The sequence below is a fragment of the Lactuca serriola genome, chromosome 1, assembly GCF_051521515.1.
Source record: "Lactuca serriola cultivar US96UC23 chromosome 1, Lser_US96UC23_V15, whole genome shotgun sequence".
Taxonomy (NCBI): Eukaryota; Viridiplantae; Streptophyta; class Magnoliopsida; order Asterales; family Asteraceae; genus Lactuca; species Lactuca serriola.
In genome coordinates, this window is record NC_136408.1 from 228,673,899 (window position 1) to 228,687,296 (window position 13,398).

The 13,398-nt window shown below is 40.3% G+C and overlaps 1 protein-coding gene and 1 non-coding gene across 2 annotated transcripts; one reads left to right on the forward strand and one right to left on the reverse strand.

Annotated features, from left to right (window-relative positions):
- Positions 1-11,260: 11,260 nt before the first annotated feature.
- On the reverse strand, positions 11,261-11,367 carry LOC145080705 (small nucleolar RNA R71). Its single transcript, XR_013695295.1, has one exon. It is a non-coding gene; the product is annotated as a small nucleolar RNA R71 (small nucleolar RNA).
- Positions 11,368-12,474: 1,107 nt separating this feature from the next.
- On the forward strand, positions 12,475-13,152 carry LOC145066465 (uncharacterized). The gene has a single exon (XM_079013727.1). The coding sequence runs from the start codon at positions 12,475-12,477 to the stop codon at positions 13,150-13,152; it is 678 nt and encodes a 225-aa protein (XP_078869853.1).
- Positions 13,153-13,398: the final 246 nt, after the last annotated feature.

Consider the following 13,398-nt stretch of genomic DNA (forward strand, 5'->3'; position numbering starts at 1 on the left):
TTATGTTATGGTAGTATCATCTGTTAGATCGGTGTCCTAGAGGGTAGGATAATATTATGTGATATGTGGTATGATATGTTAGATCGGTATCCTGGTAGATAGGATGGTATTATGTGTTATGTGGTATGATCCGTTAGATCGGCTGTTGTCTATAGACTGTTATGTGATAATCTATTATATGTGCACATGTTTGTTTGGCGGTTAAGTCTTATTAGCCAATAGACCTGGGCATTCCAACCTGTTGGTTGTGGGCCGTGAGTATTCCATCACGAGGATGATTTGACTCATAGTATGTGGGAATTCCAACCTATTGGTTGAGGGCCTAAGGTATTCCAACCCGATGGTTGACTGGACCCATAATATGTTGTTTATAATTATATATATATTGTTAACGGATATGGAAATTTTGGGGGAACTCACTAAGCTTTCGGGCTTACAGTTTTAGTTTATTGTTTCAGGTACATCAGGGGATTGCGGCAAGGCGAAGGCGTGGTCGTACAGCTCCTCATGTTCTGTTATTGTTTATGGGAAAAACTCTGATATAAACTATTTTGAAAACGAAATTGTAAGAACTGTTGGTTTCAAATGTTTTTGGAAAAGTTTAAAATTGGCATGAATTTTGTGGGTGTTACACTATCTGCCAATGCTTTTTAAGTGCTCCAAACGCTTGTTCGATATCTTTTCTTGATTTTTCTTGGACTCTCTTAAATCTGGACCTCTAAGGGTCATATGGACATGACAAATTTTTAATGAAAATAGAAAGCTCAGGATAGATATCCACAAGATAGTACCCAAAATTATATTTTGTTTCTCGGAGTACAAATGACGAATCAGAGATAGTACCGTCATACACCTTATTGAATATTGGTGAGTTATTGAGAATATTAATATCATTAAGCGAACTGACACTTTAGAAAAAGGCATCCCAGATCCTTAAATCCTGTGAGGCTACAACTTCAAGCACGACCGTAGGATAATGATAGCCCTTTATGTATTGTCCATGATATGCGTTAGGACACATATTCCATTTCCAACGCATGCAATCTAAACTTCCTAACATTCTAGGTAAACCATGCACATTTCCATGATAAGCATACAACTTTTGTATGTCACTAGCAGTAGGACGACACAAATATCGTGGACCATACAAAGACATGACAAGTATGCAAAATTCATGAAGACTTTTTCAGGTGGTACGTGTGAACATCCTAAAACTCCCGTCTAGTGCATCAGGGGGTGGTATATTCTAACATAAAAAATACAACAATACATTTTTGAATTGGATCAAAGCCTAACGTACCTCTTGCGTCCGGGCGTTGCCTCATATACTCAGACACTGAAGTCGCACCTTCTACAATATGCATAAACAAATCTTCATGCATCTTGAACCGTTGACGGAAATAATATCCTTTAAACAAAGCATTCTCGTCAAAATAATCGTGCATGAGACATTGGTGGGCCGCTTCAAGCCATTTTTGGATATGTCTTCTTTGTTTACGTTGTGCATTGTTTGATTTAATGTTGTTAAGATGTTGTTCTAGCCTATTACGTATGGAGAAGACCGACTGTACTACGCTATCAAAAACATCGCTCGGTGAAGATGACGAAGACGAATACAAAATTCTTTTTTAAAGGAAAGACACAATAAAATTGAAGGAATGATACTTTGTGTGTTTGAAAAGTTGAGAATGTGGTCATATATAATATATATAGTGGTTGCAATTATTGAGGTCTTTTTTGCCTACCAAGATTCCCTTTACATAAACGCATGTGATGACATATATTAATTTCTAATATAAAATACGATTAAAATTAAAATCAAAGTCTACCTAAAAAGTACATTTAAAATTAAATAAAAAAAGGTTACATTAATTTCTAATATAAAATATGATTAAAATTTTAAAACATTACTTACTTCCTAAATACTACACTAAAACACGACTTAATACTGCATGTAATAAATAAAAATACTACGGCTAATCCCATTTGTATTCTTTAGCAAGATCCTTCTTTGCATTGTTAAAAATCCGAAAATCTTCCTAGGACAAGTTGTCTCCCGGGGTTAAGAAAAGCTTTAATGAACAATTATTTTCTTTTATCGCACGGTTCCTTTCTTTCATATTTCCTAATTCCAAAAAAACCCTCAAGCTTATCGACCAACCCTTTGATGTCTCTCCTTATACCTTCCACGTCAGTCGACAAACTTTGTGCTCCTTTCAACTTTCTTTTTGCTTTGTCTCGTCCCATAGGACGAGTTGGAACTTCATAAGGATCATCGTTGTTGAGGTCAATACCTCCGATACGCGTATCAAAATACTGAATGTGGGGTGACTCTGAAGTTTTGGTTCGTTTGGACATCCCTGCGTAATCGCCAATACTTTTTAGACCTAGCCATTTTCGATTGCCCTTCACAACTCCCCAAAACGACTCATTGACAAAAGCTTATTCGACTTTTGTCTTGTAAATATTTCGAACTTTAGCCATGAAATCCACCTCAGTTGCACCGCTTTAATGGGTTTTCATCGCGTCCATGTATATGTCGTTGAACTCCATTGCGGCTCGGTTGGCGGTCCTCCACTTCTAGTAAAGTGACTCGGGGTTGCGATACTTCTTATTCAAGCGGTGGCAAAAGTTATTCCAAACTTTTTCTATGAAGGTTGTTGAGTCTTGGTCGTTACCGTGGATTTGGTCCTCCGACACATCTAGTCATGAGTGAGTTAGTGCCCTATATTCATCATCCGTCCACCCTCTACATGGTGCTCTCCTTTTTCCTTTTTCGTGCTTGTGGTTCCACTTCGAGCTCTTGAAATGATTCTTGAATGGGATCTTCAACGAGGCCTTCATCGGAAGAATCGGTTGACTCGTCGAGTAGGCGACGTGGTTGGGATTGAAAGTTAGTTTGCAGTTGAGGTTGAGAAAAGAATTGAGTTTCTTGAACCTTTTCAAACAGATCAAGATCCACATTCGGGCGAGGTGTTGGTTGAGATTGGTTGTGGTAATCCCATTGGTTGAGAAGAGAACAAATTAAATGGAAACATTTGCGGAGCCATCATAGGAAAGTAGAAGCTAGCAGGTGAGTGAATTGGTTGATCAAATGATGGTCGATAACATGGTGGTGATGGAAGGTTTGGGGATGGAAAGTTTGTGATTTAGTGTTTGGAGGTGGGAGCGGTAGTGATGGAAGGTTTGAAGATTTCTTTTTGTTGGTTCTTGGGGTTTTTTTGTTTGAGATGAAGACATTTTTTCTTGAATTGAGAGAGTTTATGAGAAAGATATGGTATTTTGTGTGTGTAAATTGTTAAGAGCGTGGTTTAATTTATATTAGTTGAATAATAGTTGAATACTTTTTTTAATTTTTTTATTAAAAACATTTTTTTAAAAATCAAAGTTGGTAAATATAAGCTGTTGAAATATTTAATAGCAACAATAAATTCATAATGTGTACATTGGTGCAACGACAGCAACATACATACAATGTGACAAAATCCGCAGATTTGATCGGTCTAAGACTTTCTCGACCAGCCGTTGTCCTACGAAAGATAGAGCACTAAAATCATGGCCGACTTACGTCATGCTAACCCTGCATATAATGCACCAACGCAAGAAAAATCAGCGATCACATACTAAAATAGAACATGCTCCTACTTGGCTCTAACAACACTGCTCTGCTATCCACTGAAAACACTCGGGTTATCCCCCGATCCGCAAACTAGCAATTGCACTCGGGCTTACCCCCAACCTGCTAACCAATAATTGCACTCGTAACAGAACGCATCCCGAAACTACAACACTTAACTAACCCTGCAATGCTTTTGGGGGTCTCAGACTTCCAAGCCCCAATCAAAGACTAACATACAAGGAAGCCCTTCACATAACCCTCAACCCAGGCTCCTAACACCCTAGAGTCTAAAGCACGCGGACGCCTTACAGATTACTAACACTACCAAAACTAAGATGATTCTAAAAGAAATCCAACAACTAACGATGAACCCGATGTGATAATCAGAAGATCGAACAACTCTGCACAAATCTTGATCTGGAGAAATCCGGTTGAGAACTATTGGAGATGTACTTCGTATGAAAACCCTAGGGAACAAACAACACAGTCTCACCCTTAGAAGAGGCTACTAACATATAATGCAACCACATCGTCATCTGCACCAACACTAAGGATAACCCGATCAACAACCCAACATTTGGGAATTCGATGACCAATATCCTACAACAGTAGAAAGGGAAGAAAAGGATATGTAACACCCATTTTCGTTTACTTATTTCGAAATGAGGTTAATGAATAATAACGAATATTTATATAATTAAAGACTAAATTTTGAAGGTTTGACGAATGATTTAATTAATTAAAAGGCAATATAGATGTAAAGGGGTTAAACAATAATAATCATAATAATTAAACTAAATCAATTTATTACAAATAATTAAATATAAAAGGTCCAACAATAATTAAGTCATTTATGTTCAAGGAATTAGGTTAGAGCAAAATATATCAAAAGACCAAACCTTAGGGACCTTTCATGCTAACTTCAGAAACTTAATCCTCTTGTCCTGATATGTAACATCGTGTGCAGAGGGACCTCCTCCCATTTTCTTTGAAGCTACATAGAATTTTCTGTGAGAGCAAACCCTAGTTTTGTTATGTTTGTGTGCATTGTGTGCGGCTGGTAAGTTAGAGGGGGGGGGGATTTGAGTCTGAGAGAGAAAGGGGGAAGGTGAAGGGAGGCTATCACCGTCGAAATCTCGCTGGAAGTCGCCAGAAGCCGCCAATCGGCGTCATCGAAGTCCCGTCAGAGGAATGTAGTCGTTGGAAAACATGGAGTGGCATTGGACAAGGTGGGTGTTGTTGCTTGGAAGTTTAGTTTAGGTAAGAAACCTCTTCTCTTTCAATCTATCTCTTTTTTCCTCTTGATTCCTTACCGAGAGCCACCACCACCGTCGACGACGGTCTTTGTTGTCAGTACTCACTCAATCGCCACCGCACGTCACTGTGGGTTGTGTTTTGATTCCTAACTAGTTCTTGAAGTTTAAGCAATCAAATTTTTATTTTTCTTTTCCGGGTAAAGAAGAAGAAGCTCCGAGTTATTGTGATGAATCTCCTGCTATGCTTCGAGGTGATTAACTCTTTCGGGTGAACTCAATGTGAAGGGTGTTGATATATGGTTCATTAGCATGGCCTAGACAACTCTTGCGTGCCAGCCTCGCCTGGCGCCCCCTTTCCAGCCTCGTTGGGGACCCTCCTGCTGGTTTATATCACTAAGTCCAGTCCAATGTCATTAGCTGCATACCAATAACATCGGACTGGGGGGACTTGTTGATATATGGTCCATTAGCATGGCCTAGACCTCTCTAGCGTGCCAGCCTTTCCCGGTACGCTCTCGCCATCCCTGTCTGGCTCTCCCTTGCCAGCCTTGCTGGGGCTCCCCCGCCTGCCCGACTTGGCGCTCCCTGGCCTGGCACTCCCTTTCCAGCCTTTCCTGGTGCGCGCCCACCAGCCTTACCTGGTGCGCGCTCGCCAGCCCCGCCCGGCGCCTCCAGGCGGCCTCACCCAGCTCTTTGCTAGCTTGGCCTGAATTTGGCTGGCCCAAGGCTTGACCTAATCCCCCTTGACCTAATTGTCCCCTATATCATGAATAGTGTCTCCTCCATGGAGGGGGATCTTCCTTATGGCGCAACCACCACCTTATACTCCGGCCGAGTGGCTCAGCCACCACCCTCCGCCATCAGCCGCCATACACCACCAGCAGCACCAAGATGGTTCTCTTTAGCTAAAGGGAACCGTCTCAAATCTTCCAGATGATCTAACTTGACCGTTGAAGTTCGCTCCCGGCGCACAGTCCCTAGGGCGGCTCTAACGGACTTGTCTGTTGTGACCTCACAGATCCGTCTCCGGCGTAGAATCGGAGCCGATGTCGCATCATTTGGCGTCATCTCGGATTCGAGCAAGTAGCAAAAGCTTTAGTTGGTTTCAAGCTTGTTTTCTCCTAAATCTGTTCAGATATGTTGTGCTTTAACTCAAGTTTTCTCAGATCTGTGCATGTTTAGCATCTTTTGGTTCAGACCCGTTTGGCTTTTGCCAAGATCTGTTCAGATCAATTTGGTTCTTGACAAGATCTCTTCAGATCTGTCTAACCATCGTTTAGATATGTAGATCTATTTTCGTTCTTAACTTCATATCTATAGATCTGTTGAGTTCTTAACTCATTTGAACATTTAAAAAGCTTGCAAAGACATTTTAGAGCTATCAACGTTTTTAGCTTAGATCTCCAGATCTCTATGTTTTTGTTCACTTAATCACCTCTCAAGTTTAAAAACACCAGTTCAAAACCTTTTTTATTTATATTTTCGGGGATAATGGAGGATTTTACGAGCTTTCCTCCATTTTTGTTCATATTGTGGTGTTTTATGGAAGCAACTTGAGAGTTGAAGAGCTTTTTGGTAAATATTTACTTCATTTTTAGTTTATGTTATGAAGAAATCACCTTTAGTTTGTGATTTTCTTTGCAAGACTTCTTTGAAGTTGTTTACTTATTGTTTTCTTCAAAAACTTAGAGAAGGAAAACGAAAAAATTTCAGATATGTTTCTTGTTCATGTTCTTATGTCTTATTGAACAAACCGAAGTAAAAGAGAATTTTATTAGAAGTAAACCTTCTTAGATCCGGTTTTTGTTTATGATATGGGGTTTGTTCAGCAAGTATGAGAAGAAAAGAAGTTTTTATCTTAGTTTTAGTTTATACATTACCAGAAAATTGTTTATAGTTTAGATTTTCCGTTTTTTGTTTATACCATGGGATTTCTTCAGAAAACTGAGAAGAAAAGAGGTTTTTAAAGTTCATAAACCGTTCTTTTTGTTCAAATTGAGAAGGAAATCCATCTTTTAGTTAAGGCTATTTATATCTTTTCATACCAACTTTAACAGCTGCTTGTAAGCATAGTTGTCATACTTGTACATTTCAAAACAAATAGCATTTTTACCTTTTAAAGATTTACCCTATCTTCCCAAAAATTTACTGCTCAATAAAAAAAAATGGGATAGGAAGATGTTGAGATATGTTGTTTAGAACCAACAAAAAGGAAAAAAGAAGATAAAAAGAGGGTTCTGTAAAAAAATGATATGTAAAAAAGAAACGTATGATAAAAGGGGGGGGGGGGATAAGTGGCGTATATGCTTCTTTTGAGCCAATAAGATAAAAGAAAACTGTTGTATCTTTCCTTTTTGGCATTCCCATTATGGAACGATGAAGACGGGATGTTTGCTGGAGCCCTCTATCCTCATAAATGGATTGAATGAGAAAATCACAGTGGGCCCAAAGTTGATACCTATAGTAGTTTTTTTTAAAAAAAAAAAGAAGAAGTTGGGCTATAAGTTGGAAGTGGGCTCCTTATGTTGGCCTTCTACATTACATTGGGCTACATCAACATTAAATAAAATGGACTATTCGTTTAATCAAATTTAGACAGTCGCTCATGGTTCGCTTGCTATAATCCCAGAACAAAACCGAACTTCAGAAGACGGGTTGCATTCAAGGACACTCGGAATTTCCAAAAAAAAACGAAAAAGAAATGGGCTTGTCCGTTCTGTTGGGCCATATCAATAGCAAAAATGGGTCACCTTCGCAAGAGAAAATATTAAAAAAAAATCAAAATCAAAGCTCATACGCTCCAATCCTTTCAAGCTAAATCCATATCTGATTCTATAAGATGCGGTCCAACTATCTCAATGTTTTCAAGAAAAAAAGGGGGAGAGAGAAGAGTAGTACGCTACTACTACTACTCGTGAAGCATTTCGAAATAGCCCTCAATAATCGTGTTGCTCGGCTATCAGCAGCTGTGTTGACCAACTTTAGGCAGTCTTGCTACTCAGCCCTCACCATTTATGGTGACTGACCCCCGTTAGTCTCGTTGCTCAACTCTCAGCGGTCGCGCAGCCCAATCATCAGCAGTTACGTTGTCTGACTCCCAGCAGTCATGCTGCTCAGCTCTCGCCAGTCGAGCTGCCCAGTTTTTGTTAGTACTTGGGTCGCCTAGCTCTTTCCAGCAACTATGTACCTCAGATTTCAGTGAATATACATCCATCTTTCCCTTTCTCTTCACCTCCTTAAATAAATAAAAAGAAGGGGGAAAGGGTTCGTACGACACTATGCAGAAGTGATTTTTCTATCGAAGGGGCAGAGATAAAATACATGAAGAGATGATGCTACGCATGATAGTGCACTCCCGAGGTGACATTAATATTCTGAGTCGAAAGATCAACCTCGTCGTTCAACCCTCGGTAGTCTCATTGCCGAGCTCTTAAGCAGTCATGTTGCTCACCCATCGCTAGCAGCTCGCTGCCCACCCCTTAACAGCCCAGCTGACCAGCTTTTGACAGCAGCTACATTATCCAACTCTAGGTAGTATCGTCGCATATCCCTCGGCAGACAGCCGAGACAGTGAGGCACCAACTATCACTACAACTAATGATGCAGCAAAGCATCAGGCGCCATTATGCTTCAACCCAAAATGATCATCCGGGGCCACACACACACACATACATAGATTGCGGGCTGCTACGCCCAATCATACGAGGTTCAGTACCCTCGCCTCGAATCGCCTGGCTTCTCAGCCCGACTCCATTATAGCGGCAAGCTCTGCATGCGAGAGTGAAGTCTCTTGATCCTATGATGATTCCCGCGATGGGAGTTTATGTAACGTCCCGTCCTTAAAATATCCTTTATGGGTATTGGATTTTATTCAAAAAGGGTTTTCGGGTTGGGGTGTGTCGCTAGAAGCGTAGGTCTTCTCGCCACCTTAATGTGGATATGGAGTTTAACGGAAACGGACTTATGATGGAGGAGATGTTGTAAATTAAAGATATTGGTAACAATGGTCCCTAAGGGGGAAGTTTAGCAAAGGGGTCCCATGCATGCCAAGCATTGATATGTGCATAATTAGTTAATTATTTAGTATATATTTTTATTCATTTTTAACTAATTATGTGAATAATATGGACAAAAGGTACTTAATATTGTTTAAATTTTGTTTTCAGTCCAAAAGATATGCTTGGGAGTAAAAGGGAGCAAGGGAAAGCAATTAAAGACCAAAGAGTGAAGATTGAGGAACAAAAGTATACATACTCGGCGAGTACACGCGTCTACTCGGCGAGTACCGCTGAATATTCCAGAAGATAGCCACGTTTCCTGATCTAAGACGGATAACACGAGTCTACTCGGCGAGTTGGGTCTGCTACTCGCCGAGTACCCCCTGTTTTGAGATATCTATAAAAATCGAACCTTTATCCGAGGAGAACACACCTTGGGCGATTTTTGAAGATCCTTCTGCGATTAAGAGTACCAGAAGACGTTGAGGAACCCTAATCTTCAACCTTTTGAAGAATTGAAGCAATTAGGTTAATCATTCCACTTAAGTTTAGGATTTGATGATGTCTAATCTAATTGAAATTGTTTCTATGTTTGTTTTTACTGCAACTATGAACTAATTTCGTTTTTGTTTCTGTTTGGGGAATACCAAGGAATTCCTATGGTTTAATTCTTAATTTTGATTAATTGTTTATTGGTGATTTATTAAATTAAGTTTGTTAAAGACCCTTATGCATTAATCACTACTATTTGCTGTTAATTGGAAGACAATTAGGCTGCATGAACATCTCTTAGTTGTTAACCTCATATGTCTATGTGAATACTAAACCATATGCTTAGAAGTAATGATTATGAAACTAAGATTAATAAGACAATAGGAAGATTAATGTGTGAGCTTGTTTGAGAAACCATCAAACAAGAGGTTAATTGAATTAATAACTTAATTGACCATTACAAATCTTATTTAATCCAAATCATTAATCTAGGGAATTAATTAGTTTAAACACTTGATCACCGCTTAAATTAGTTAATTGTCTAAGGGTTAGGAGTAATGAACATGAACCTAACCATTATAATTGGTAACCAATAGCAATTAATCTATCATAAATACAAATAACCATAGGAGTGAATTGGTTGAACCTAAATAGAAACATCTTTATCAAACTTGGTGAATAGTTGTTGCTTTAGTTATTTAGTTAATTTAGTGTGCCTAAGTTTCTAGTCTTGCAAAACTAGAAGAAAACCCTTTTTACTTTTATTAGTTGTTTAGTTAAAATTAGTTATTAGTTTAATTTTCCGTTCCCTGAGTTCGACACCTTACTTACTAATCTATACCACTAAAAGACAGGTTCACTGCCTTTGTGTGTTAAATTTATTAATTAAAAGTAGGGATAAAACAAGTGCATTTTACACACATCAAGTTTTTGGCGCCGTTGCCGGGGAACGGTTCTAAATAATTAATCTAATTCCTAATTTTTTCGATCCTTTGTGTGAGTTTACTTGCATAAGGTTACTTTATTACAGTTTAGTAGTCAGTAATTAGGTTTTAGTATATTTTTAAGTTTTAATAGTAAGTTTCTAATTTTTTCAAAAATACACTGGTACTCGCCGAGTGCAGTCGCACCTACTCGGCGAGTAGCAGCGTAATCAGCAGTTAAATTTTCGAATTTTTTTTTTGTTCTTTTTACGCTTTCATTCTGTTTATTGCAGGACTTTCATGACCAGAGGATCAAACACCCCGCTGGTACCTCCGTTTGAAGATCCCGAAACCGCATTGAAAAGAAACAAGGGAAAGGACGTGGAGAGTTCAAGTACACCAAAGAAATCACCCTTGTCCAATTTGAAGACTGTTTTTGGGAAAAAGAAGAGCAGCAAATCAGGAGCGTCCAGCGCTTCCTTAGTAATCGACGAACCGGCTAAGGAAGATATCGAGTACGAGACCGAAGAAGAAGAGGACCCGACATACGAGCACGAAACCGAATCCGAGGAAGAGTTAGCTGTCACAATGGATAACATTGATGAAATCCCCATGGGAGAATGGAAGAAGAGGATGCGAGACGACACCAGCCCGGGACTTGTGCAACCCGCAATTCCCGCGACTGCTACCTTCGAGCTAAAGGGTCATATCCTAGCTTTACTTAAGGAAATACCCTTTTATGGAAAAGACCATGAAGATGCCTACAAACACTTGGATGAAGTCAATGATGTAGCTGATTACTTTAATGTTCCAAATGTGCCCCACGAGACTCAGCTACTTCGTATGCTTCCGGTGACATTCAAAGGTGCTGCAAAAGACTGGCTCAAATCACTTCTCCCCGGATCAGTCACCACTTGGGCCAAGATGAAAGAAGAATTCATTGATCACTTCTGCCCACCTTCCAATATAGCCAAGTTGAAGAAGGCCATAGCTAACTTTGAACAACAAGCTGGAGAGTCTCTATATGAAGCTTGGGAAAGATACAAGAGCTTACTAAGAAACTGCCCACACCATGACCTCAACAGCCAGCAAGAAGTATCCATCTTCTATGATGGAGTCAATGTCACAACCAGGCAGTTACTAGACTCGCAAGGCCCGCTCACAAAGAAGCCACCCCCAGTGATCAAAGAATTGATTGAAGAATTCTCTAAACACTCTAGAGAATACCACAACCCTAGGCATGATGTCACTAGGGGAGCTGCCTATGCAACTACTGAAGACTTATCCGCGGTCATGGCTATGTTAAAAACCATGGATAGGAGGACGGATAAAATGGATCAAACAATCCATGCTATTCGGGTGGGTTGTGAAAACTGCAATGGGCCTCACCTCACTAGAGATTGTGATTTAGATGAAAATGGCAACAAGAAGGCGCAAGTGTGTTACTCAAGTGGAGACCGATATGATGAAGACTGGCGAAGACAAAAGAAAGATTGGCTCCCTTATGAAGAGTACAAGAAAGCCAAGGAGGAAAGGTTTAGGCAAAAAGGGAGAGGGTTATACCAAAAGGAGGAGCCGGTGCAAGAAAAGAAGCCAAGCTTGGAAGAAATGCTCACAAAATTTGTAGCTGCTTCAGAAAAAAGACACAGTGACCATGATGCTGCAATTCAAGAAACAAGGACCATGCTAAGGAACCAACAAGCATCTATTCACAATATAGAGACATAGCTTGGGCAACTTGCTCAACAAATCAACCAAAGATCACCGGGTGAACTCCCTAGCAAAACTGAAAACAACCCACGAGGCGCGCAAATAAACATTGTCACAACAAGAAGTGGGAAGATAATCACCCCCTGGCACCTATTCAGACTGAGAAATCACAGAAGGAGGAGGCAGAAAAGCAAGCAGAAAACCAAGAATTACACTCTGATAGCCCTACTCGCCGAGTACCACGTATGGACTCGGCGAGTACATCACAAAAACCCACCACACAGGCTTCTGAAAAACTTTACCAGCCTCCCATGCCATACCCAACCCGAGCGAAGAAGGAGAAGCAGGAAGAGGAGTACCAGAAGTTTCTAGATCACATCAAGACTCTTCAAATCAACATACCATTCATTGAAGCCGTCATGCAAATGCCCAAATATGCAAAGTTCCTTAAGGAACTTCTCACAAATAGAAAGAAGATGGAAGAAGTGAAGAAGGTGGTACTCAATGAAAACTGCTCAGCTGCTATGCTAAATAGGCTACCAAAGAAGAAAGGCGACCCGGGGAGCTTGACCTTACCTTGCCAATTTGGCAACTTGACCACCATATATGCCTTAGCTGATTCGGGAGCAAGTGTGAATCTAATGCCTTATTCATTCTTCAAGAAGCTAGATCTCCCGGAACCAAGGCCAATTCGCATGGCAATACACTTGGCCAACAAAACAGTCACTTTTCCAAGAGGCATATGCGAAGACATACTAGTCAAGGTGGATAAATTTGTCTTTCCGGCTGATTTCATCATTCTAGACATGGAGGCGGATCCACAAGTACCAATCATCCTTGGAAGGCCCTTCCTCAACACGGCCAGCGCTATAGTAGACATGAGAGACTCAAAGCTCACCTTGCGGGTCGGGGACGATTCAGTAACATTCGGGGTGGACCAAGCTATGAAGTATCCAAGGACCAGTGACGACACAACATTCTCAATCGACATGCTTGATGAACTATTGGAGGAAGACATACCTGAAGATTCCAGCAAGTTTGCAGCTTTAGATGAAGCATTTGATCCAGAAAAAGATCTACTAGAAATTGAAAGACAATTGGAAGAAGCGGAGTATGAAGAACTAATGAAGCAATCTGACAGCCCTACTCGCTGAGTAGGGCCGATCTACTCGCCGAGTATATCTGAAGAAAAGTCAGAATTCGTGATTGCAGCCACCAACTCGCCGAGTACCTCACCTCCACTCGGCGAGTCCAACAGTCAGAGCCCAAAATCAGAGCTGAAAACTTTACCAGATCATTTGGAGTATGCGTTTCTCGAGGAAGGCAACCAAAAGCCAGTAATTATAGCCTTTGACCTGACCAATTCTGAAAAAGAAGAACTCGTGCAAGTATTGAAGAAG

Coding starts and splice junctions, on each gene's coding strand:
- LOC145066465 (XM_079013727.1), top strand. CDS start 12,475: ATGGAAGAAGTGAAGAAGGTGGTACTCAATGAAAACTGCTCAGCTGCT.